Source organism: Bufo gargarizans, chromosome 2 (assembly GCF_014858855.1).
Source record: "Bufo gargarizans isolate SCDJY-AF-19 chromosome 2, ASM1485885v1, whole genome shotgun sequence".
NCBI lineage: Eukaryota > Metazoa > Chordata > Amphibia > Anura > Bufonidae > Bufo > Bufo gargarizans.
Genome location: NC_058081.1, coordinates 533808145 through 533831778, shown reverse-complemented (window position 1 = coordinate 533831778; position 23634 = coordinate 533808145). Strand labels below are relative to the sequence as shown.

General features: G+C 48.4%; 1 protein-coding gene across 1 annotated transcript; it reads left to right on the top strand.

Moving 5' to 3' along the window:
• The first annotated feature begins 5176 nt into the window (after window positions 1–5176).
• On the top strand, window positions 5177–6763 carry LOC122926121 (islet amyloid polypeptide). The gene is made up of 3 exons (XM_044277505.1): window positions 5177–5262; window positions 5355–5474; window positions 6574–6763. Exons 1-3 carry the CDS (start codon window positions 5177–5179, stop codon window positions 6761–6763), a joined length of 396 nt encoding a protein of 131 aa, XP_044133440.1.
• The last annotated feature ends 16871 nt before the right edge of the window (window positions 6764–23634 follow it).

Here is a 23634-nt window from a genome sequence, read left to right as displayed (position 1 = left end):
TTAAATCTAATTAGAATAATGAGATATTACAGTTATACCGTGATATCAAATATATTAGCATTACATCTAAATTATATATAAGAATATAAAACTGGCAGCTGAAAATAGTCATCAGTGGAATGTAGTAGAGATTCTAATAATGGTAAATAAGAGAACACAGAACATATGATGATAATAATAATAACTGATAATGGTAAAAGACTGGAAGATGAGAAGGTTGTCAAAAGAATGTAATAATACAAAATCTAAAAAAAGAAGTTATAATAGAAATATAATAATTAATAAAACTAACAACATATATATATATATATATATATACACATATATATAGATATAGATATATATATATATATATATATATATATATATATATATATATATATTTATTAGATGTGAGATATAGACAGACAGGCAGACAGAATTAATATGCAATAGATAAAACAGCAGATAAAATGATAGATAGATAGATAGATAGATAGATAGATAGATAGATAGATAGATAGATAGAAGATAGATATTAGATGGATAGATAGATAAATAGATAGATAGATAAATAGATAAATAGATAGATAGATGAATAGATTATAGGGCGACATGAAACAGATAGATATACAGCTTTCCTTAATATTTTTATATAGCTTTTCTTCTACTTTGCTGAATGTATAAAAGCTTCTGAGTTTCCTCCCGGGGCCTTGTAGATAATCCTGCTTTCGGGATGAGGGCTTATGCATATGAGTGCATTAAATCTCCACACATATAGAAATGCAGTACAGGAGCACAGACATAAGAGGGCGCAACATTACAGCTCAGTATAACTGGAGACTTAGGCCTCATGCACACGACCGTGGTGTGTTTGGCGGTCCGCAAATCGCGGATCCACAAAACACAGATGGCGTCCGTGCGCGTTCCGCAGTTTGCGGAACGGCACAGACAGCCTTTAATATAAATGCCTATTCTTGTCCGCAAAGCGCGGACAAGAATAGGACATGTTATATTTTTTTAGCGGGGCCACTGAACGGAGCAACGGATGCGGACAGCACACGGAGTGCTGTCCGCATCTTTTGCGGCCCCATTGAAGTGAATGGGTCCGCATCGGCGGCTCGGATGCGGACCAAAACCACGGCCGTGTGCATGAGGCCTTAGGGAAATAGTCACACATGGCAAATCGTTTTGCAAAAGTTTCTGTAAAAATCAGTTCTATACATATTTTGTCAAAGCCCATTCACATGTATGGAACAGTTAGTAAATGTCTACATGTGAATTCATCCTAAAACAGCCATGAGCAGCAGTCCCTACCCCTGGTGATTCCCTCCCCTGGGTGCTGGGTGTCACACAGAGTCACTATGTGTCTGGCAGCGGGTGCTGGTGACGTCAGCTGTCACCCAGGTGTATATAAGAGATGACAACCAGTGAGGGAGCAGAACTCCCTTGGATGACAGGCGTCTCGTCTCTCTGCTGCTTCCAGCCTCCTACAATCCTGCATCCGGGTGAGTCCTTTCTGTATCTATTAAACCTGTGCCGGGCACTGAGAAGGTTCCTTCTGGCATGTGCATTCCTACAGCTATGGTGTAGACAGATCTAAAGGGTTAACATTTGTGGGTGCCTGGAACTTGCAGGATTAGTTTGTCTACCTAAGTAAAAGTTCATCCCTGTCTGGTATATGCCAGGGTCACGTCTACATCACCCGGGCACAAAGATGGGTCAGTTATCAACCTGCATAGTCCACAAGGGGTTAGTAAACTTTGCCCTGTTTTCTCTACCTGGCATGCCAAAGGTTAACACTTTTATCATCTGCCTGGCACACACATTATTGTATCCTTCATCTCCACGGCACATACAGGGTTATATCCTCCATCTCCCTTGGCATGTACAGTGTTATAACCTCATCTGTCAGGGTTATATGCTCACCTGCCTGGCACACAGGGTTATATGCTCACCTGCCTGGCGCACAGGGTTATATGCTCACCTGCCTGGCGCACGCAGGGTTAATTCCTCATCTGTCTGGCACACACAGTGTTATATCCTCATCTGCCTGGCACACAGGGTTATATGCTCACCTGCCTGGCACACAGGGTTATATGCTCACCTGCCTGGCGCACAGGGTTATATGCTCACCTGCCTGGCGCACGCAGGGTTATATCCTCATCTGTCTGGCACACAGGGTTATATGCTCACCTGCCTGGCGCACGCAGGGTTATAGCCTCATCTGTCTGGCGCACGCAGGGTTATAGCCTTATCTGCCTGGCACACACAGTGTTATATCCTCATCTGCCTGGCACACAGGGTTATATGCTCACCTGCCTGGCGCACGCAGGGTTATAGCCTCATCTGTCTGGCGCACGCAGGGTTATAGCCTTATCTGTCTGGCACACACAGGGTTATAGCCTTATCTGCCTGGCACACACAGGGTTATAGCCTTATCTGCCTGGCACACACAGGGTTATAGCCTTATCTGCCTGGCACACACAGTGTTATATCCTCATCTGCCTGGCACACAGAGTGTTATATCCTCATCTGCCTGGCACACAGGGTTATATGCTCACCTGCCTGGCACACACAGGGTTATATCCTTATCTGTCTGGCAGACACAGGGTTATAGCCTTATCTGCCTGGCACACACAGGGTTAAAAGTCTGATCTGCCTGGTACACGCAGGGTTATAGCCTGCTCTGCCTGGCACATTCAGGGTTATAGCGTGATCTGCCTGGCACTTGCAGGGTTATATCCTTATTTGCTTGGCACACGCAGGGTTATAGCCTCATCTGCCTGGCACACACAGGGTTATATCCTCATCTGCCTGGCACACACAGGGTTATATCCTCATCAGCCTGGCACACAGGGTATATCCTCATCTGCCTGGCACACAAGGTTATATCCTCACCTGCCTGCTGCATGTAGGGTTATACCCTCATCTGCCTGGCACACGCAAGGTTCATCTGCCTGGCACACACAGGGTTATAAGTCTGATCTGTCTGGTACACGCAGGGTTATAGCCTCCTCTGCCTGGTACACTCAGGGTTATAGCCTCCTCTGCCTGGCACATTCAGGGTTATAGTGTGATCTGCCTGGCACTCACAGGGTTATATCCTTATTTGCTTGGCACACGCAGGGTTATAGCCTCATCTGCCTGGCACACACAGGGTTATATCCTTATCTGTCTGGCAGACACAATGTTATAGCCTCATCTGCCTGGCACACACAGGGTTATATCCTCATCTGCCTGGCACACACAGTGTTATATCCTCATCTGCCTGGCACACACAGGGTTATATCCTCATCTGCCTGTAACACGCAAAGTTATAGCCTCACATGCCTGGCATACACAGGGTTATATCCTCATCTGCCTGGCACACACAGGGTTATATCCTCATCTGCCTGGCACACACAGGGTTATATCCTTATCTGCCTGGCACACACAGGGTTATATCCTCATCTGCCTGGCACACACAGGGTTATATCCTCATCTGCCTGGCACACGCAAGGTTCATCTGCCTGGCACACACAGGGTTATAGTCTAATCTGCCTGGCACACGCAGGGTTATAGACTCCTCTGCCTGGCACATTCAGGGTTATAGCGTGATCTGCCTGGCACTCGCAGGGTTATATCCTTATTTGTTTGGCACACGCAGGGTTATACCCTCATCTGCCTGGCACATGCAGGGTTAAAGCCTGATCTGCCTGGCACACGCAGGGTTATAGTCTGATCTGCCTGGCACACGCAGGGTTATAGCCTTATCTGCCTGGCACACCCAGGGTTATAGCCTTATCTGCCTGGCACACGCAGAGTTATATCCTCATCTGCCTGGCACACGCAGGGTTATAACCTCATCTGCCTGGCACACGCAGGGTTATAACCTCATCTGCCTGGCACACGCAGGGTTATATTCTCATCTGCCTGGCACAAACAGAGTTATAGCATGATCTGACTGGCACACACAGGGTTATAGACTCATCTGCCTGGCACACACAGGGTTATATCCTCATCTGCTTGGCACACACAGGGTTATAGCCTGATCTGCCTGGCACACGCAGGGTTATATTCTCATCTGTCCAGCACACACAAGTCTATATAGAGAACTGATGGCAGAAGAAGACCTCCTGGTCCATCCCACCCACCTTTATATCATTTCCATTCTATCTTCCCTCAGGAGAGGTACAGGTTAATCTCAGGCATACTTACCTTCACTTACTGTTCATTTCCCAACCACATCTGCTGGACCATTGCTTCTGATCTTCACCCCAACTCATTTCAGATTGTGAAAAAGAATAGGAACCTGAAGAGACTCTTGAGGTCACCACTTGTCACTAGTCCGTCATCAAAATGTAGACAAAGGATTTTTCCAGGGAGAAATATTTTTACAAAAATGGGTCAGAAGGGGCTAAAAGACAAAAACAAAAGGCTAATTACATACCCTCAGCGATCCCCCACCACTTCTGCTGCGTTCACCTCCTGGTACTGGCTCTACAAGCCAGAAATGCCCGGGAAGACAATCACTAGATGAGGCGGGTCACCACAAAACCACTGAACTATCCAGCAGGGATTTTTAGCTATCCGATCTTTATCTGGAGCACACAGGGTTAAATCCTTCATCTGCCTGGTGCACACAGGGGTATTCCAGCCCTTCTATGCTGATTAGCAGACAGTGGCGGACCGGCCATAGATCCTACAGGGGAATTTCCCAGTGGGCTGAAGCCCAGAGGGCCAACCAAGACCTCCGCATGGCCGCCGGCCTGGCACATAACGATCTTATGCTCTCAGCATAAATTAATTCTAGGAGCATCAGGTACCTATGCCCCTGGCCGGCGTCCCCAGGTGTTCTCCTTAATTCAACTGTATCCCTGTCCTAAGGTCACTGATACAGTTGAAAGCTGCGACGCGGCGGTATTTTATGCTTCACTGCGGTATTTGCTTCTGCTGGGGCAGAATTTTATTGCTACCCCTTCCTACTTATTACCCCTGCCTACTTGTGCTGCCCTGCCTTCTGTCAATCTGGATCCACCTATGACATGTGGCCATTTTTAGATTTTTTTTCCAGGACCACTCTAAGTTCCCAGCCCGCCCCTGTTAGCAGAGATAGATCAGGGGCCCTTTCTGACCTCTGCTTTGGGGGCCCCTTCTTTTCTGGAAACCACTGGATTAACCTCTAGTTTTTGCTCCTCACAGTTACTCCCACACGATGAGCCACTTAGGGCTGAGCCTCCTCCTCCTCCTCCTCGTCCTGTCTGTGACCCTCACCTGCCTGGACGCAGCCCCCGCGGACAGGTTAGTGTAACATGGGACTGAGTCGTTTGAAGAGCTTGCTATCTATATGCGCCCAGTGCTAGCTTATTGTGGGCTTTTGATTTTATCACCAGAGTGAAGATTAGTGATGTCTCTAATAGGACCTCAAAAAAAGGATGGATGATGACCCTGCAGACCGGACACTTCACCCCGAGCATCGACCGACCTCCGCTGGAGAGCAACCGACAAAAGAGGTACAGTGACATTAGTGTGAAAAAAACTGCTAACAGATACATAGTAATAACAGCTGCAGATTATTACACCAGTGACCTCGCTAGAGATCTGAAGAACATTGCTCGGTACATCTACTTCGTGACAGATATAGCGATATATTCTGCAGATTATTACACTACTAACCACTTTAGAGATCTGCAGAACATTGCTGTCTCCTCTACCTCCTGATAGATACAGTATATAGTGATATATTCTGCAGATAATTACAACAGTGACCTCTCTAGAGATCTCCAGAACATTGCTCTGCCTCCCTACTTCCTGACAAACACAGTGATATATTCTGCAGACTATTACATCACTGACCACTCTAGAGATCTGCAGAACCTTGCTGTCTCCTCTACCTCCTGATAGATATATAGTGACATATTCTGCAGATTATTACACTACTAACCTCTCTAGAGATCTACAGAACATTGCTCTGCCCCCCCTACCTCTTGACAGATACATAGTGATTTATCCTGCAGATTATTACACCACTGAGAGATGAGCAAAGTTCTTAAAAATTCAATTCACCTGCTTCGCTGAATTTTACAAAGAAAATCATTCTGTGATGAATTGCTTCGTCAGGAAGCGCATTTCTTTGTGAGTAGCGGGTGCAATGACGCTGCCCCCCTTAATCGAACCCCTCAGATGCCGCATTCATCGCTGATTGAGGCATCTAAGAGTAATACTAAGGCCTTTAAGGGGTTGATCAGTAAATAAAAAAAATGAAATTGTACTTACCTTATCCATTTGAGGCCGCCGCCATCTTGCTTGAAGATCCAGTGCAAAATCTTGCGCAGTGCATGATGACGTCGTAGGTCACTGCGAACGAGATTTTGTGCGTGATCTTCAAGCAAGATGGCGGCAGCCTCTTTGCGCTCAAATGGATAAGGTGAGTATGATTTTTTTTTTTTTTTTTTCAGGGAAAATCGATTTGTTACCACAAAGCACAAGGAAATTCAGCTTTGCGGCAAATCGCATTTCCCCTGAAGTTCACTTCGGATACTTTGATTCGCTCAACACTAGTTACTTTGCTCAGTTTTATCTGATAATCCCTGTTCTCTCTTCATCTCGCAGGAGTCAGATGGAGAAAAGGAAATGTAACACAGCGACCTGCGTCACTCAGCGTTTAGCCGACTTCTTGGTGAGATCCAGCAACAACCATGGTCCTATCTATGCGCCTACAAATGTGGGGTCCTACACTTACGGCAAAAGGGACATTGTGGGTCTTCTACAGCGGAAATTCTTTGATTATCTCCAGCATTAGACAATCACGTTGCTCCCAGGAAGTTCTTCTTAGGAACGATCACGAAACTTTAACTCAAATATTGTAACATCTGGTCAGTTATTACAGGCGGTCAGTGCCCCCTCCCCCATGTGCGGCCACTTTCTAAAGGACTTAGAGAGGTTTCTTCAAGCTGCTGAGACCCATGCCATCTTCTGGGTGTGGCCTGCAAGTTCTTCACTGTCAGTATGTAATGTATAGAAAAATTATAATATTAACAAGGACAGGTGCACTCTGCGGTCTCCTAAACACTCAAACTGATGTTAAAATTGAGAGATTAGCCAACATGTCCTACGGTGTAGAACATGTCTGAGCCCAAGCACCACGCCAAGGTTTCTCAAGTAGCTCAGGTCCTAACACTCACTTACCTGTGCTGTATAGGGAATACCAGGGGCCAGTGGGCAAATTACAGGAGTGTGAGGTCCGACTCACACACAACTCGCCAGTTATGTAGCCATGGTGGCAATGGAAGGAGGGAGAAGTCTGCGAGTCCCACTGAAGACTGGCTGGTATGGCCCCAGCCTCGCAGGTGCACCTAAATGTAGCCTGCGGATGGAAAACAGGCTCATTTAAATTAGAGTTTATACACCTCCAGGCATCTCTAGATACAAATAAGGCTACTTTCACACTAGCGTTCGGGTTTCCGTTCGTGAGCTCCGTTTGAAGGAGCTCACGAGCGGACCCGAACGCAGCCGTCCAGCCCTGATGCAGTCTGAATGGAGGCGGATCCGCTCAGACTGCATCAGTCTGGCGGCGTTCAGCCTCCGCTCCGCTCGCCTCCGCACGGACAGGCGGACAGCTGAACGCTGCTTGCAGCGTTCGGGTGTCCGCCTGGCCGTTCAGAGGCGTGCGGAGGCGTGCGGATCCGTCCAGACTTTCAATGTAAGTCAATGGGGACGGATCCGTTTGAAGATGCCACAATGTGGCTCAATCTTCAAGCGGATCCGTCCCCCATTGACTTTACATTGAAAGTCTGAACGGATCCGCGCAGGCTACTTTCGCACTTGCGCACTTGCGAATTTTTTTAAAGTTATTAATGCAGACGGATCCGTACTGAACGGAGCCTCCGTCTGCATTAATATGAGCGGATCCGTTCAGAACGGATCCGCCCGAACGCTAGTGTGAAAGTAGCCTAAATTTTAAAAATGGTATTACACAGGCAGGAAGTGCTCAAACCCATATGCAGTCGTGCATGTGTATACAGGGGAGCAAAGACTGCACTTGTGGCCCATTGCTAATGGCGATCCCCAGCAAAAAATGCATACAGTAGAGGATGCCCGCAGCGGACCACAAGTCCCACAGTAGACATGCTACACTAGATAGCAATTATGTGGATGTGATAACCAATATAGCAAAATAATAATATTAACAAGGACAGGTGCACTCTGCGGTCTCCTAAACACTCAAACGGATGTCAGAATTTAGAGATTAGCCAACATATCCTACTGTGGAGGACATGTCTGAGCCCGAGCACCATGCCAAGGTTTCTCAAGTAGCTCGGGTCCTAACACTTACCTACCTGTGCCGTATGGGCAATACCAGGGGCCAGAGGTCGAATTACAGGAGCGTGAGGTCCGACTCACAGACAACTCACTAGTTACCTCCAGCATGTAGCCATGCTTGCAATGGGAGGAGGGAGGAGTCTGCGAGTCCCACACAAGACTGGCTGATATGGCCCAGGCCTCACAGGTGCACCTAAATGTATCCTGTCCTTGTTAATAATATTATTTTGCTATATTGGGTATCACATCCACATAACTGCTATCTTGTGTAGGATGTCTACTGTGGTACTTGTGGTTTGCTGCGGGCATCCTCCACTGTATGCATTTTTGCTGGGGATCGCCATTAGCAACGGGCCACAAGTGCAGGATCTGCTCCCCTGTATACACATGCACAACTGCATGTGGGTTTGAGCACTTCCTGCCTGTGTAACACCACGCCATTTCTTTATTTATATGTAATGTATAGAAGCTACAATTAAAGGGCAAAATGAAGGGAGGAACAAGGGGCCAAAGCGGCTCTCATTTCTGGGACCCCGATTCCTGGCTTTCATTTCCCTGGAGGGAGCATGTATAGGGGTCATCTGAAATAGGAGCCTGGACATGTTAGGGGATCCTGAAACCCCAAATGATGTGACCTACTGACAGGTCTGAATGATTAGAATCTAGGCATCCCTCGAAGTGTCAGAGGTGGCCCTACACATAGAATCAACTGAAATCCATCCATTTTATCAACAGAGGGGACAATGCTAAAGTGCAAAAGTTTAAGGCTATGTACACCTTTGGAGGAGATTTATTTTATTATTATTGCATTCTACTAATTTTTAGCTAAAAATCAACTCTCTGATCTCCAACTGACACAGGACAGAAAGTCAGTTACTTCTCTATTGATTCCTATGAGCTGACATTGAGGCTCCCATAGGAATACATAAAGAATCTGAGACGATTACCTTCACCACAGATTACATTATTTACCTTTCTAGCAGATCAGAGAATGCATTTTTTTTTTTGGAGTTCTTCTTTAAAGGCCAATTGAAAAAATTGAATTTAGCCAAAAATTTGTAAAATGCAATCATAAACAAAAACTGACTCCGAAGGTGTACATAGCCTTTTAAGACCCTCTCCACTATTTTTAACCGCCATGTTACAATTTACGTATAAATGAATCTCTACAAACAAGTGAGTCACTGTGTGTATGTATTATATTATCGTGCACTGTATTATATTCCAGAGCTGCACTCACTATTCTGCTGGTGGAGTCACTGTGTACATACATTATATTATTTATCATGTAGTAATCCAGAGTTACATCCCGTATTATACTCCAGAGCTGAACTCACCAGTCTGTTACATTACTTATCCCGAATTATACTGCAGAGCTGCACTCACTATTCTGTTACATTACTTATCCTGTATTATACTCCAGAGCTGAACTCACTAGTCTGTTACATTACTTATCCTGTATTATACCTGAGAGCTGCACTCACTATGCTGCTGGTGAAGTCACTATGTACATACCTTACATGACTTATCCTGTATGGACCCTGAGTTATATCCAGTACAGCTCTGGAGTATTAAGGGAATATTAAAAAATGATGCATCTCCGGATCAGTACAGTATAAGCAATGTAGTGTATACCCACAGTGACTCCACCAGCAGAATAGTGAGTGCAGCTCTGGAGTATAATACAGGATATAACTCAGGATCAGTATAGTATAAGTAATGTAATGCATCTACACAATGACCTCACAGCAGAATAGTGAGTGCAGCTCTGGAAGTTAATACATGATATAACTCACGATCAGTACAGGATAAGTTATGTATGTACACAGTGACTCCACCAGCAGAATAGTGAGTGCAGCTCTGGAGTATAACACAGAATGTAACTCAGGATCAGTACAGGATAAGTAATGTATGTACACAGTGACTCTACCAGCAGAATAGTGAGTTCAGCTCTGGAGTATAATACAGGATGTAACTCAGGATCAGTACAGGATAAGTAATGTAATGTATGTACACAGTGACTCCACCAGCAGAATAGTGAGTGTAGCTCTGGAGTATAATACAGGATGTAACTCAGGATCAGTACAGGATAAGTAATGTATGTACACAGTGACTCTACCAGCAGAATAGTGAGTGCAGCTCTGGAATATAATAGAGGATGTAAGTCACGATTAGTGACTCCACCAGTAGAATAGTGAGTGCAGCTCTGGAAGTTAATACATGATATAACTCAGGATCAGTACAGGATAAGTTATGTATGTACAGTGTGACTCCCAGAGCAGAATAGTGAGTGCAGCTCTGGAATATAATGGAGGATGAGGATGGGGAGGAGAAGAAGATGGATGTCACAGAATGTAGCATATTTCAGTTAAAGATTTTGTATCGCTCCCCTTGTCCCCACAGTCTGTGTTATCATTTACATTGCCCCCTCGGTACCATCTGACAGTGCCTTCTCCTGCCCGTGAGAACCTTCTTGTCCTCTGTCCCACTTAGTTCAGCATGTAAAGTAACAGTCTCAGTGTTTTCTAAAGAGATTCTCAATATTGTAAAGACTGAAAATGTCAAAAAAGAATGAAAAATAAACTGAAGTCGATTGCTGCAATTTCTTTTTTATAAAAAAAAAATAATAATAATAAAAATATAACACGATAAGTCGGCTCCGCAGTCAATGAATATGTCTGACAACAAATCTGAGCTTTGTGAAATTCCTGACATACTCTGTGCTGCTCATTGGACCCTGCTCCTTCCACTATGTAAGGCCCCCCACAGGTCCCCCACCTTACAAAGAGTGTGTGATGGGGGATAAATGTTAGATTGCAGCAGGAGAAATACTGAATGTATATGTCACCCAAGGAAAGCTGGGTTAAACAAAAAAATCCATTACATCTATTTTGTAAGTGCAAGGTTGCTGGGCTCATTGCTAGGATATACTCTAGACTTCTAGACAAGGGCGTAACTACCATAGCGGCAGACCATGCGACTGCTATGGGGCCCAGGGAAAGAGGGGGCCCAGTATTAGTTGGGATTATCTCCTCTTCTGCCGATTATCTCCTCTACCCTATAAGGCCTCATGCACATAACCGTATGTGTTTTGCAGTCCGCAAATTGCAGATCCGCAAAAAAAACGGATGACATCCGTATGGCATCTGTTTTTTTTGCGGATCGTTATTTTTGCGGGTCCATTGTAATAATGCCTATCCTTTTGCGGGGCTACGAAACACGATGTGCCGTCCGCATTTTTTGCGGACCTATTGAAATGAATGGGTCCACATCCTATCAGCAAAAAAAACGGAACGGACAAGGAAACAAAATACGGTTGTGTGCATGAGGCCTAAAGGAACAGCTTTTAGCAAGTGAAGCAGTGGAAAAACGGCCCAAAGGTCATTGAAAAGGGTTTAGACAGAAACCTTTCTGTCCTGTGTGGGGCCTGGTTTGATCCTTGCTGTGGGGCCCTTACTTCTCTATGTACGCCACTGCTTCTAGAGCAGGGATGCTCCACCTGCAGCTTTTGCAAAACTACAACCCCCAAAATGCCCTAATAGCTGTAGGCTGTCCAGGCATACTGGGAGTTGTAGTTTTGCAACAGCTGGAGGGCTGCAGGTTGGGCACCCCTGCTCTAGATTCGTGTGCATACTGACCCTGCTGAGAAACCTCCCTGTGGTCCAATGCCTAGCGGCTGCACAAGCCCTCCATTACACAGCTATTCCCAACATTAAAGGGGTTGTCCGGGTTCAGAGCTGAACCCGGACATACCCTTATCTTCATCCCGGCAGCATCCCTGAGGGCTAGATCGCGCAGGGCAAGGGCTCTTTTGTTTATCATAACACACTGCCGGGCGGAAACTCTGATGGACAGGCTTTAGCGCTGCCCTAGCCGTTTAACTGGCTAAAGCCTGCCCATCAGTGCCCGTTACGTCATCAGGCTTCCTGGCAGACCCATGTAGAGCCCTGGTATGTCACCGGAACTCCTAAAAATGCTTTTGCCCTCCGCGATTTAGCACAGGGCAAAGGAGAGTGCAGTGTCCCAGGGGGGTCAGTAGTGTAGCTTTAGGTATGCTGGGCTTTGTAGTGCAGGGCAACCCACTAACCTGGGATTCACTGTCGTCTTCAATCTGGGTAGATACTGGAACAGGCAGTTCATAAATGTTCGTGACGCCAGTGTCAATTGAACGGTGACACGCCGTGTAATGTTATGTGGAATAATGGAGTAACCACGTGATAGCCAACCAAAACTGGAACTTTACTGGAATTTTCAATAGTAATCAAGCATGGACATCATTGGAAGCGCAGTTCCATTGAAGACAGTTGGTTTGCATATGAAGACAGTGGTTTTACATAAGTTACAGACAGGCCGGAAATAGCAAGGTGATTTTCAGAGGGTTAAACACAGGACTTGTAGTACAGGAGGCTTGCACTCTATTCCTGACTGATCCTGAAACATGTGACTTATTCTCCAAGGTCTGATGCCCTAGCTCTGGCGTATCCTTGAATCTGTCTTTATCAAGTACCTCCTCTGTTACCTTGAGTACCTCTTGCTAATTAGACTCGCCTTCTGTTTAATTCTGGGTCTTCAGGCTGTTTATCTATGCCCTTCTTGCTTCTACGAATACGGACTCAGGAGGGGAACCTTCTCCTCGGATCTGGAATCCGGTTACAGGGCTTACTCTACCCTCTCAGCACTGAGTCTAGAAACTTCTGCCTTCCTGAGCTAGGCCCTAGCCTATTTATACTGAACTGGGGGCTCCCTCTGCTGGCTGTGACAAGGATTGCCGGTAACCGGCCTGACTGGCTTAAAGGGAAATACACATTCCAATCTAGCAGTGTCGGGTAGCCTACCCGTATGCTGCACACCCCCAGACTTTAACGTGAGTAAGGCCTCGTACTCACACACATGCCTGAACCAACATAAGCTGATGCATAATTTAAACATTACATTATAAATGTGATAAACAACTATTTCACACAAAAATATAACATTTGTGACTTGATGAACAAATGACGCAAGAAAAAGGGGCGTCTTCTTTCTTCTTAGGCACGGCCGCTGACCTGGCACAGCGGACTTAAAGTGAACCAGGTTAGTCTATTTTTTTCCTTGACTGAAGTATAATAAGGAACTACACAGGATTTTCCTGCGGGTGTAGAACAGGCAAGGGCTCACGTGGAGGAGTCCATTCTTGCGCACACACGTCAAGCAGGCTATTTCTAGTAACAACTGTTCGGGAGGAGACACCACCAGCATAGTCAAAGTCTCCTAAATGGACTGGCGGACGTCCCCTGGTCATCCGGGTGGACCTTCTCAACACAGGGGTTTCCTCTTCCCTTAGCACCGAGGTAGAAGAGAGAGTAGCAACAGGAGGATCTCCATCCGTGAGACCTTGGTCAGGAACAACAGGAACCACAGGAACAACAGGATCCACTAGAGGGGGAACTGGATCCGGGGCATTTTGAACCGGCTCTTCTGGAAGTAAAGGTACTGTAGGTGCCGGAGCGGGCACCAACAAGTTCAACCATGGTGTCAGAAGCCAATGCATGGGATCAGCGTCATACCTTAGATTACGGACAGCCTGCATAGGATCCTCGGGCTGTATTGATGACTCTGACACAGGGGGTTCAGATATAGAACTCTCGGCACTGGGTTCTGGTGTCAGGCAGAGCTTTAACCGGTTTCGGTGTACAATTTGGGATCCCCTGCCTTCCCGGGTGATCTCATAAGTGTGAGTTCCAACATTTGGGATTGCAGTGACAACATAGGGACTTTGCTCCCATTTACTGTCCAGTTTACTGGTACGGCGGTTATTTTTTAACCATACCACAGCCCCTATTGTCAAGGGTTCTGCATGGGCTGCTTGGTCATAGTCTCTCTGCTGCCGGTCTCTAGCATAGTCCATACGTTCCTGAACAATAGCTTGGGCCGTATTCAATCGCCTTTGGTGTTCAGCAACCCAGTCGGTATTAGGTAATGGGTTGATGCAATCAGGTACGAGTACGTCCAAGGAGTGATCAGCAGGCAATAACCCTTGGCGCCCAAACATCAAATAAAAGGGGGTATACCCGGTGGAACAGTGTATGGTATGATTGTACGTGAACATGAGCTGTGGCAACAGATTAGGCCAATCTCCCCTGGTTTCAGGAGGCACGGTCCTCAGCATCTCTATCAAGGTCTGATTCATTTTTTCACATAATCCATTACCTTGCGGATGGTAGGCCGTCGTCCGGATCTTCTTACAGTTGTGCAGGCGGCACAGTTCATGGAACAGATGGGACTCAAAAGCAGGACCTTGATCGGTGAGGATCTTTTCTGGACAACCGTAGGGCAGGAGGAAGTGTTTCCAGAACAGTTCGGCTGTAGTCTTGGCCATCTGGTCTCTCACAGGCACCGCTACAACAAACTTAGTGAAATGGTCAATAATAGTCATAGCGTACACATACCCTGAGCGACTAGGCTCCAGTTTCACATGGTCGATGGCGACAAGTTCAAGAGGACGAGTACTTACAATGGGTCTCAGTGGTGCCCTCTGATCATGGTGTTCACCTCGTTTCAAGGCACAGGCTACACACTCCCGACACCACTTCTCCATGTCTTCTCTCATGCCCACCCAGTAAAACCGCTGGCGGATATTTGCCTCAGTCTTTTGGACCCCAAAGTGACCGGATTGATTGTGGTACATCTCCAACACCATACCTGCATCTCGTCGGGGTATGAGAATCTGATGCACTCTTTCGTTGGACACTGGGTCTAGGCTTCTCCGTAGCAACAGGCCCTTTTGTATGAAGAGCTGATGGCGCTGTCTCCACAGTTTGATGAGCTCAGGATCTGTACTCTTACGCCGAATCCTCTCAGGGGCTCTGCCACTGGTAATGAAGTCCAACAATTCACCCAGCACTCTACTTTCAGACTGTAGTTTCACCCACCTTTCTTCTTTGAGTTCAGGCCTACTGGAGGGTGAAGGAACTGCAGCTCTGTCACTGGTAGCCCGAGCCTGATGAGCAAATTTATGGTAGAAGGCCGGCATTTCTACATCTTCCCAAGCATCTCGCACATCATCAGGAGCTGTCTCTGTGGGAAGCCTGGATAAAGCATCAGCATTGTCATTAGTACGTCCAGCACGATATTTTACAGAGAAATCATAGTTGGCGAGGCGAGAGGCCCATCTTTGCTCCAAAGCCCCCAATTTAGCTGTATTTAGATGTGCCAGAGGGTTATTATCAGTGAATGCAATGAATGGGGTAGCGGCTAGATAATCTTTGAATTTCTCCGTCACTGCCCACACTAATGCCAGGAACTCTAGTTTGAAGGAACTATAATTCTGGTCATTTTTCTCAGCTCCTTTCAGGGAGCGGCTTGCATAAGCTATCACTCTTTCTTTTCCCTCTTGAATCTGGGCTAACACAGCCCCCAGGCCTCGCTTGCTAGCATCAGTATACAGATGGAAGGGCTTGCTGTAGTCTGGATAACCTAACACGGGAGGCTCGGTCAATTTCTTTTTTAACAACTGGAACGCTATCTCTCTTTCTTCATTCCACTCAATGGGCACTGGAGTTCTAGGACTTTTCTTGGGCTGCCCCCTCAAGAGTTCCTGGATAGGATCGGCTATTTGAGCAAAATGGGGGATAAAACGTCTATAGTAGCCGGCAAAACCAAGGAAACCCCTCACCTCTTTGACGGTAGTGGGGACCGGCCAGTTACGGACAGCCGCTAACTTATCAGGGTCAGGTTGTACGCCCTCTCCGCTTACCACATGCCCCAGGTATTTTACCGCAGGTTTGAGCAGGTGGCACTTGGATGGCTTTACCTTCAGGCCATATTTGATAAGGATTTCAAAGACCTCTGCTAAGTGTTTCAGATGGTCTTCATATGTTTTTGAGTACACAATGACGTCATCTAGATACAGCAGCACTGTTTCGAAGTTTTTGTGACCCAAACACCGCTCCATTAGTCTCTGGAAAGTTCCTGGGGCATTACATAACCCGAACGGCTTACAATTGAATTCGAACAGGCCCATGGGAGTGGTGAAAGCAGTCTTTTCCCTATCTGCCGGGGCCATGGGTACTTGCCAGTAGCCACTGGTCAAGTCCAATGTGGAGAAATAGGCAGCGGAGCCCAGAGCAGTTAGTGACTCCTCAATGCGGGGCAGTGGGTACGCATCTTTGTGGGTTATTTGATTAATTTTCCTATAGTCCACGCAGAAACGGATACCACCATCCTTCTTCTTTACAAGGACCAGGGGTGCTGCCCACGGGCTACGACTGTCCCGGATTACATTTGAGTCTTTCATCTCTTGGATCATTTCTTTTACAGTCTGATATGAAGTAGGCGGTAAGGGTCTGTATCTCTCCTTGATAGGAGGATGAGAGCCAGTAGGTATGGTGTGTTGTATGGCACTAACCTCTCCATAATCAGTAGCATGTTTACTGAAGGCCTGGTGGTGCTCTTTGACAAGCTGTAGTATCCCTTCTTGTTGACGTTGGGGGGTAGTCTCGTCCCCGACATGTAGCTCTTCCCACCAGGGTACTTGTGACTGGGGCACCGGCGGACATCCGCTGACTGCAGCTGGCGGCTTTTCTGTCACTGGAAGACGGATGATGTCTTGGAAGAACACCTGAGAAAGCTGGGCAACAGGGTAATGCTTAGTAAGCGCAACAGGATGATCGCTCAGGTTAATCAGACGGACAGGTACTTTACCTTGGGAGACGTTCACCAGGCACTTGGCAGCTCTCACATAAGGGTAATTCTCCATCTGGATTGGTTCCACCAGGGCCGGATAATCTCGGCCTTGGACTCCCAGGACAGCACGACACCATAACAGAGTTTGGGAATTAGGAGGCAAAGTCACAGGCTTATTATCACGAATCCTGGCAGTACAAATTTCTCCTTTCCCGTTAGCAAACCTCTGCTGGGCACTTAACACAGTGATAGTCTTTTGAATCACCCTCTTGGATGCAGAGGAAGCAGTGGACAGAGTCTGGTGTAATACGGCAAGTATTTCTGCATAACAGTTTTTGAAGACATTGGTGCCTAGAATGACAGGATGTCCTCCTCTGTCGCCGGCCTGTACTACTATCACCCCCTGTTGAGGCAAGGGTACTTCTCCCACCTGCAGGGTGGGTTCCCAGTATCCATGAATCTTTACCGGTTTGCCATTGCTGGCGATAATCTCTACCCAGGATTCAGGCGGCTGGGTCAATTGGTTGGTGTCCCAGAATCTTTCGAAGGCGGGCAGCTGAATAGTAGTGACCTGAGACCCAGTATCTAATAGGGCTTCAAAGGGGACCCCGTTAATCTCTACATTGATTTTAGGATGGGATCCTACATACTGTGGCATCCAATTTGGATCCTTTGGACCTAGTGTTCTACCTCCCGAGGGGTGGTCCTCAGCCTCAGGGGTTGCCCGTTTAACTGCCAGCACGTGGATTCTGTGTGTCCCACCTTTTTGCAGTATGTACACACGGGCCGCTTGCGATCCCTATTGCGCCTCCCAGGATCCCTGGGGTGAGTCTCTTGGTATGGAGGTGGGAACGGCTTAGGAGGTGACAGGAACTCTTCCTCTGACATCATGGGTTTTTCCCATTCCTCCATTTTTCTGCACACTCTCTCTAGGCTTTTAGTGAGGTGATTTACTTGCTCTGTCAGCATGGCGATAGTATCGGTAGCTGTAGCTTGAACAGCTTGACCGGCCTCAGCTCGGTTAATGATAAACGGTTTTGACCTGCAGGCTGATAACTCAGGTGGTGTGCTCAACTCTGTAGATACTGCTGACCCCAGAATTTTTATAGCCAGTTCTTTAAAGTCCAGAAAGGTACTGTTAGGGTGTTGGGCGGACAGCATCTTTAATTGGGTCCTTATTTGCTCACTAGACACTCCGGTAATAAATTGTTCCCTCAGGGTCTGATCCTGGTTATCAGCTTCCTTGGGATCTATCTGGATTACAGCCCCCAAAGCCTCCTGAAGTGATAGGGCATAGTCACGGAGGGACTCACCGGACTTCTGTTTCTTGCCAAAGAAGTGCATCTTTATCTCTGAGGCAGTCCTCGTTTCAAAAGTGGCCCTGAGGCGGGTGAATATCTGCCCTAGAGTACTCCGTTCCGCAGCAGGCCAGGATAATACCTCTCTGCGGGCAGCCCCCTCCAGTTGTGCTAGCAAGATTTCCATTTGCTGATCGGCATTTATGGGGTACAGTTTGAATAAGGCCAGCAACTTTTCTTTAAAGTCTCTTAGGGTATGGGTCTCTCCGCTATAGCGGGGAAACCATGGGGCCCCAAAATAGTAAGGCATGGTAAAGGGCATCACGCTGGGGGCTATAGGATGATTAGGAGACGCAAGCTCTCCCAGGTCCGGTCGCTCGGCAACTCCCGGATCTGACATGTTAGTTTAATAAGATGCGGCCGCTGGCGACTAAAAGGGCCGGAACAATCCCCTTCCCTCCGGATACAAGTTCTTACCGGTATCGCCGGGTGTGAAGCAGGCCAAATCTCGAGAGACTCCGGACTTCCTGCGACCGCGGTGACGTAGAGGAAACAGGGCCGCGGCGGTGCGATGATGAAGAGGGGCGGGCTTTTTGGTGTCTTTGAAGGGATCCGCCCACGAAGGTCCTTAGCAGCGCGGGAAACTTTACTCCAGGCGGCCGGTGGCCATCTTGATCACCATTCCCTGACAGCAAGCAGGGTTGTTAAGGAGTTAATGAATTATAATCCACAACCACGATTTTCTTTTCCTGGGGGTAGCGCAACACAGCACAGCGCCTCCGATTTCTCCCAGGCACAATTGTAATCCACCGACTTGGAAATAAAGGGTACAGTCCTTGCAATACGGTGGTGGAATAGTTAAAGCACACAGTTCACACTTCTCTGCACTTCAGAAGCATGCGGATCCTGTTCGTGACGCCAAAAAGAGCGATGCAGTGTCCCAGGGGGGTCAGTAGTGTAGCTTTAGGTATGCTGGGCTTTGTAGTGCAGGGCAACCCACTAACCTGGGATTCACTGTCGTCTTCAATCTGGGTAGATACTGGAACAGGCAGTTCATAAATGTTCGTGACGCCAGTGTCAATTGAACGGTGACACGCCGTGTAATGTTATGTGGAATAATGGAGTAACCACGTGATAGCCAACCAAAACTGGAACTTTACTGGAATTTTCAATAGTAATCAAGCATGGACATCATTGGAAGCGCAGTTCCATTGAAGACAGTTGGTTTGCATATGAAGACAGTGGTTTTACATAAGTTACAGACAGGCCGGAAATAGCAAGGTGATTTTCAGAGGGTTAAACACAGGACTTGTAGTACAGGAGGCTTGCACTCTATTCCTGACTGATCCTGAAACATGTGACTTATTCTCCAAGGTCTGATGCCCTAGCTCTGGCGTATCCTTGAATCTGTCTTTATCAAGTACCTCCTCTGTTACCTTGAGTACCTCTTGCTAATTAGACTCGCCTTCTGTTTAATTCTGGGTCTTCAGGCTGTTTAACTATGCCCTTCTTGCTTCTACGAACACGGACTCAGGAGGGGAACCTTCTCCTCGGATCTGGAATCCGGTTACAGGGCTTACTCTACCCTCTCAGCACTGAGTCTAGAAACTTCTGCCTTCCTGAGCTAGGCCCTAGCCTATTTATACTGAACTGGGGGCTCCCTCTGCTGGCTGTGACAAGGATTGCCGGTAACCGGCCTGACTGGCTTAAAGGGAAATACACATTCCAATCTAGCAGTGTCGGGTAGCCTGTCATGGTCTTACCTCCTTGCTGTTCCCTTCGTTTGACATGTGCTGGCGGCCATCTTGGTTTCTGGGTTTTCTTGTAGCCTCCCACCCTGCGGCTCCTCCTTCCCACTGGGAGGAGCTGGATGCCCAGCTCATATATATAGGAGGTCTGTGGCTTCAGTTCCTTGCTTGGTCCTCCTGTATTCACATGCTTCCAAGACTGCTGCTGCTTCTGGTTCCTGATCCTGGCCTCGTCTGACTACCCCGTTGGTTCCTGATTCCGGCTTCGTCTGACTACCCCGTTGGTTCCTGATTCCGGCTTCGTCTGACTACCCCGTTGGTTCCTGTTCCTGGCTTCGTCTGACTACCCTTCTGGTTCCTGACCTCTGTCTCCGCAAGACCCTGCTTCGGTTTAGCCATCCGTTCGGACTTTGCTTACGGCTTGCTCTTCAATAAAACCTTCTTATTTTCCACTTATCTCTTGTTGTACGTCTGGTTCATGGTTCCATGACATTAGGACCAAGCCATGAATTCTGACGGTACAGGGCCACCCTCGCTACCTACGCTGGTTGCCAGACTTGATCAGCAGGATCACCTGTTGGGTCGGTTCGCTGTGGCGTTGCAAACCCTGCTTGAACGCACGGCTCATTTAGCTTCCGTTGCCGATCGGTCGGTTGTCGCTCCTGGGCCCGCTCCTACTGCCGCTCCGGTTGTTGCGCCAGAGTCTACCCTGACACCTGTTGCTGCGCCTGTGATGTTTCAGGGTATGACCGGTTCTGCCCCCCTTCCACAGCGCTTTGGGGGAGAGCCAACTCAGTGCCGAGGTTTCCTTAACCAGGTGGGCATTTACTTCGAGTTGCTGCCACATGCCTTTCCTACTGAGAGATCAAGAGTGGGCTTCTTGATCTCGCTGCTCTCGGACAAGGCCTTGGCCTGGGCCAGCCCTTTATGGGAGAACAACAATCCGGTGGTTGCTGAGTTTTCCGGTTTTGTTGCTTCTCTTCGGAAGGTATTCGATGTGCCGGCTCGTGCTGCCTCTGCTGCGAAGCTCCTTATGTCCATCAGACAGGGTTCACGATCCGTAGCTGAATACGCCATTGAGTTTCGTACCCTGGCAGCAGAGGTGGGCTGGAATAATGAGGCTCTGGTCGCTGCTTTCTCTCATGGTCTCTCGGATGCCTTGAAGGATGAGGTTGCAGCTAAGGACCTACCAGTGGAGCTCGAGTCTCTTATTTCTTTCCTGATTTTGATTGACACCAGACTCAGGGAGAGACCTTCCTTTAAGGAGAGCCTGCGGAGGTCTCCTAACAGATTGGCGCCTACGTTTGCTGTCCCACCCGTGCCTCCCTCTCCTCCCACGCCTCCTGGGGATGACTTGTCTGGGGGTGAACCCATGCAGCGGGGGTTTGCTCGCCTGTCTGAGGGGGAGAGGGTACTCCGGAGACGCGAGGGCCGATGCATGTACTGTGGTCTCGGTGGGCATTTTCGGTTGGCATGTCCGAACCGTCCGGGAGAACGCTCGCACCTGAGGTCCTGTCGGGGGCAGATCTTGGGTGGAGTCTCCTCGTCCCCGGTTTCCCGTGTTGACAAACCACTGATCACGGTTGTCCTCTCCTGGGTCGGGGGCTCGGTGACGACCCAGGCGTTGGTGGACTCTGGTGCTGGTGGTTTGTTCATTGATAGAGTGTTCGTTGCCGCCAATTCCATTCCTCTGCAGCCTCGAGGTTCCCCACTGGCTCTTGAGGCGATAGACGGCAGACCCCTTCTGCCGCCACAAGTGACTCATGAGACCCTTCCAGTGGGGATAGCCATTGGTGCCGTTCACAGAGAGTCGGTCTGTCTCCAGGTTATTTCGTCTCCACACTACTCGGTGGTCTTGGGGTACCCCTGGCTCCAGAAGCATAATCCGACTTTCGATTGGAGATCGGTCGAGATCCTCTCGTGGTCACCGCAGTGTGGGGCTAGTTGCATCCATGGGCCTGTCAAGTTGCTGTGTACTTCCTCGGACTCTCTGTTGCCTCCTGAATACGAAGAGTACCGGGATGTATTCGATAAGGTGCGCGCGGTTGCCCTACCTCCGCACCGCCCATACGATTGTGCCATAGAGTTACAATCCGGTGCCGTTCCTCCTCGTGGCAAAGTCTATCCACTGTCGGTAGCGGAGAATGAGGCCATGGAGGAGTACGTGAGGGAGGCGCTTTCACGCGGACACATTCGCAAATCCTCGTCCCCGGCAGGGGCTGGATTTTTCTTTGTGAAAAAGAAGGGCGGCGAGTTGAGGCCTTGCATCGATTACAGGGGTCTCAATCGCATCACGATAAAGAACGCTTACCCGATACCCTTGATTTCCGAGCTGTTCGATCGCCTCAAAGGGGCCACGGTCTTTACCAAACTCGACCTGAGGGCGGCATATAACCTGGTGAGGATCAAGGCGGGCGATGAGTGGAAGACCGCGTTTAACACCAGGACCGGTCATTATGAATCCTTGGTTATGCCCTTTGGGTTGTGCAATGCGCCCGCAGTCTTCCAGGAATTCATCAACGATGTTTTCCGTGACCTGTTGCAGCAGTGTGTGGTGGTCTATTTGGATGACATCTTGGTATATTCTGCATCCATGGAGGCCCACATTCTGGATGTCAGACGAGTGTTGCAACGCTTACGAGAGAACAAGCTGTTCGGTAAGCTTGAGAAATGCGAATTTCACCGATCCCAGGTAACCTTCTTAGGTTACATCATTTCCGCTGAGGGGTTCTCCATGGATCCTGAGAAGGTTTCGGCTGTCTTACAGTGGCCCCAGCCCAGTGGGCTTCGTGCCCTGCAGCGCTTTTTGGGCTTCGCCAATTATTATCGGAAGTTCATCAGGGACTTTTCCATGCTAGCCAAGCCTCTCACGGATCTGACCAGGAAGGGCAGTAATCCTCAGGTCTGGCCGCTCGAGGCCATCCGAGCTTTTGAGGCTCTAAAGTCCGCCTTTGTGTCGGCTCCGATTCTGTCGCATCCCAACCCTGGGTTGCCTTTTGTCCTCGAGGTGGACGCGTCTGAGACGGGAGTAGGCGCCCTCCTGTCTCAGCGTAGAACACCAGAGGGTCCTCTGCTTCCTTGTGGGTTTTACTCCCGGAAACTGTCTTCCGCGGAGTGCAACTATCAGATTGGTGACAGGGAGTTATTGGCCATCGTGCAGGCCCTTAAAGAATGGAGGCACTTGCTCGAGGGCTCGGTGGTTCCGGTTCTCATCCTGACGGACCACAAGAATCTGACCTACCTCTCTGAGGCCAAGAGATTGACACCACGTCAGGCCAGATGGGCTCTGTTCTTGTCACGTTTTAATTACGTGGTCTCCTACCTACCCGGCTCCAAGAACATCAGAGCGGATGCCTTATCACGGCAGTACTCCGAGCTGTCCAGGGAGGAGTCGATTCCGACTACGGTCATACCCCCGAATCAGATCCTGGCCGCTATTCGCACCAGCCTGACTTCTCCTCTGGGTGAGCAGATTTTGGCGGCTCAATCTGGTGCTCCCTCTGGGAGACCCAACGGCAGATGTTTTGTGCCTGAGGAGTTGCGCACTCGGTTGTTGCGAACCTACCATAACTCCAAGGCCGCGGGGCACCCTGGAAAGAATCAGCTGTCCTGGGCGGTTTCACGTCTGTTCTGGTGGCCTT

Excerpts from the sequence above, each read along its gene's own strand:
- LOC122926121 (XM_044277505.1), top strand. The coding sequence starts at position 5,177 with ATGAGCCACTTAGGGCTGAGCCTCCTCCTCCTCCTCCTCGTCCTGTCT. Across the intron at positions 5,263-5,354 it reads GACGCAGCCCCCGCGGACAG|AGTGAAGATTAGTGATGTCT; the intron begins GTTAGTGTAACA and ends TTTTATCACCAG. Across the intron at positions 5,475-6,573 it reads GAGAGCAACCGACAAAAGAG|GAGTCAGATGGAGAAAAGGA; the intron begins GTACAGTGACAT and ends TTCATCTCGCAG.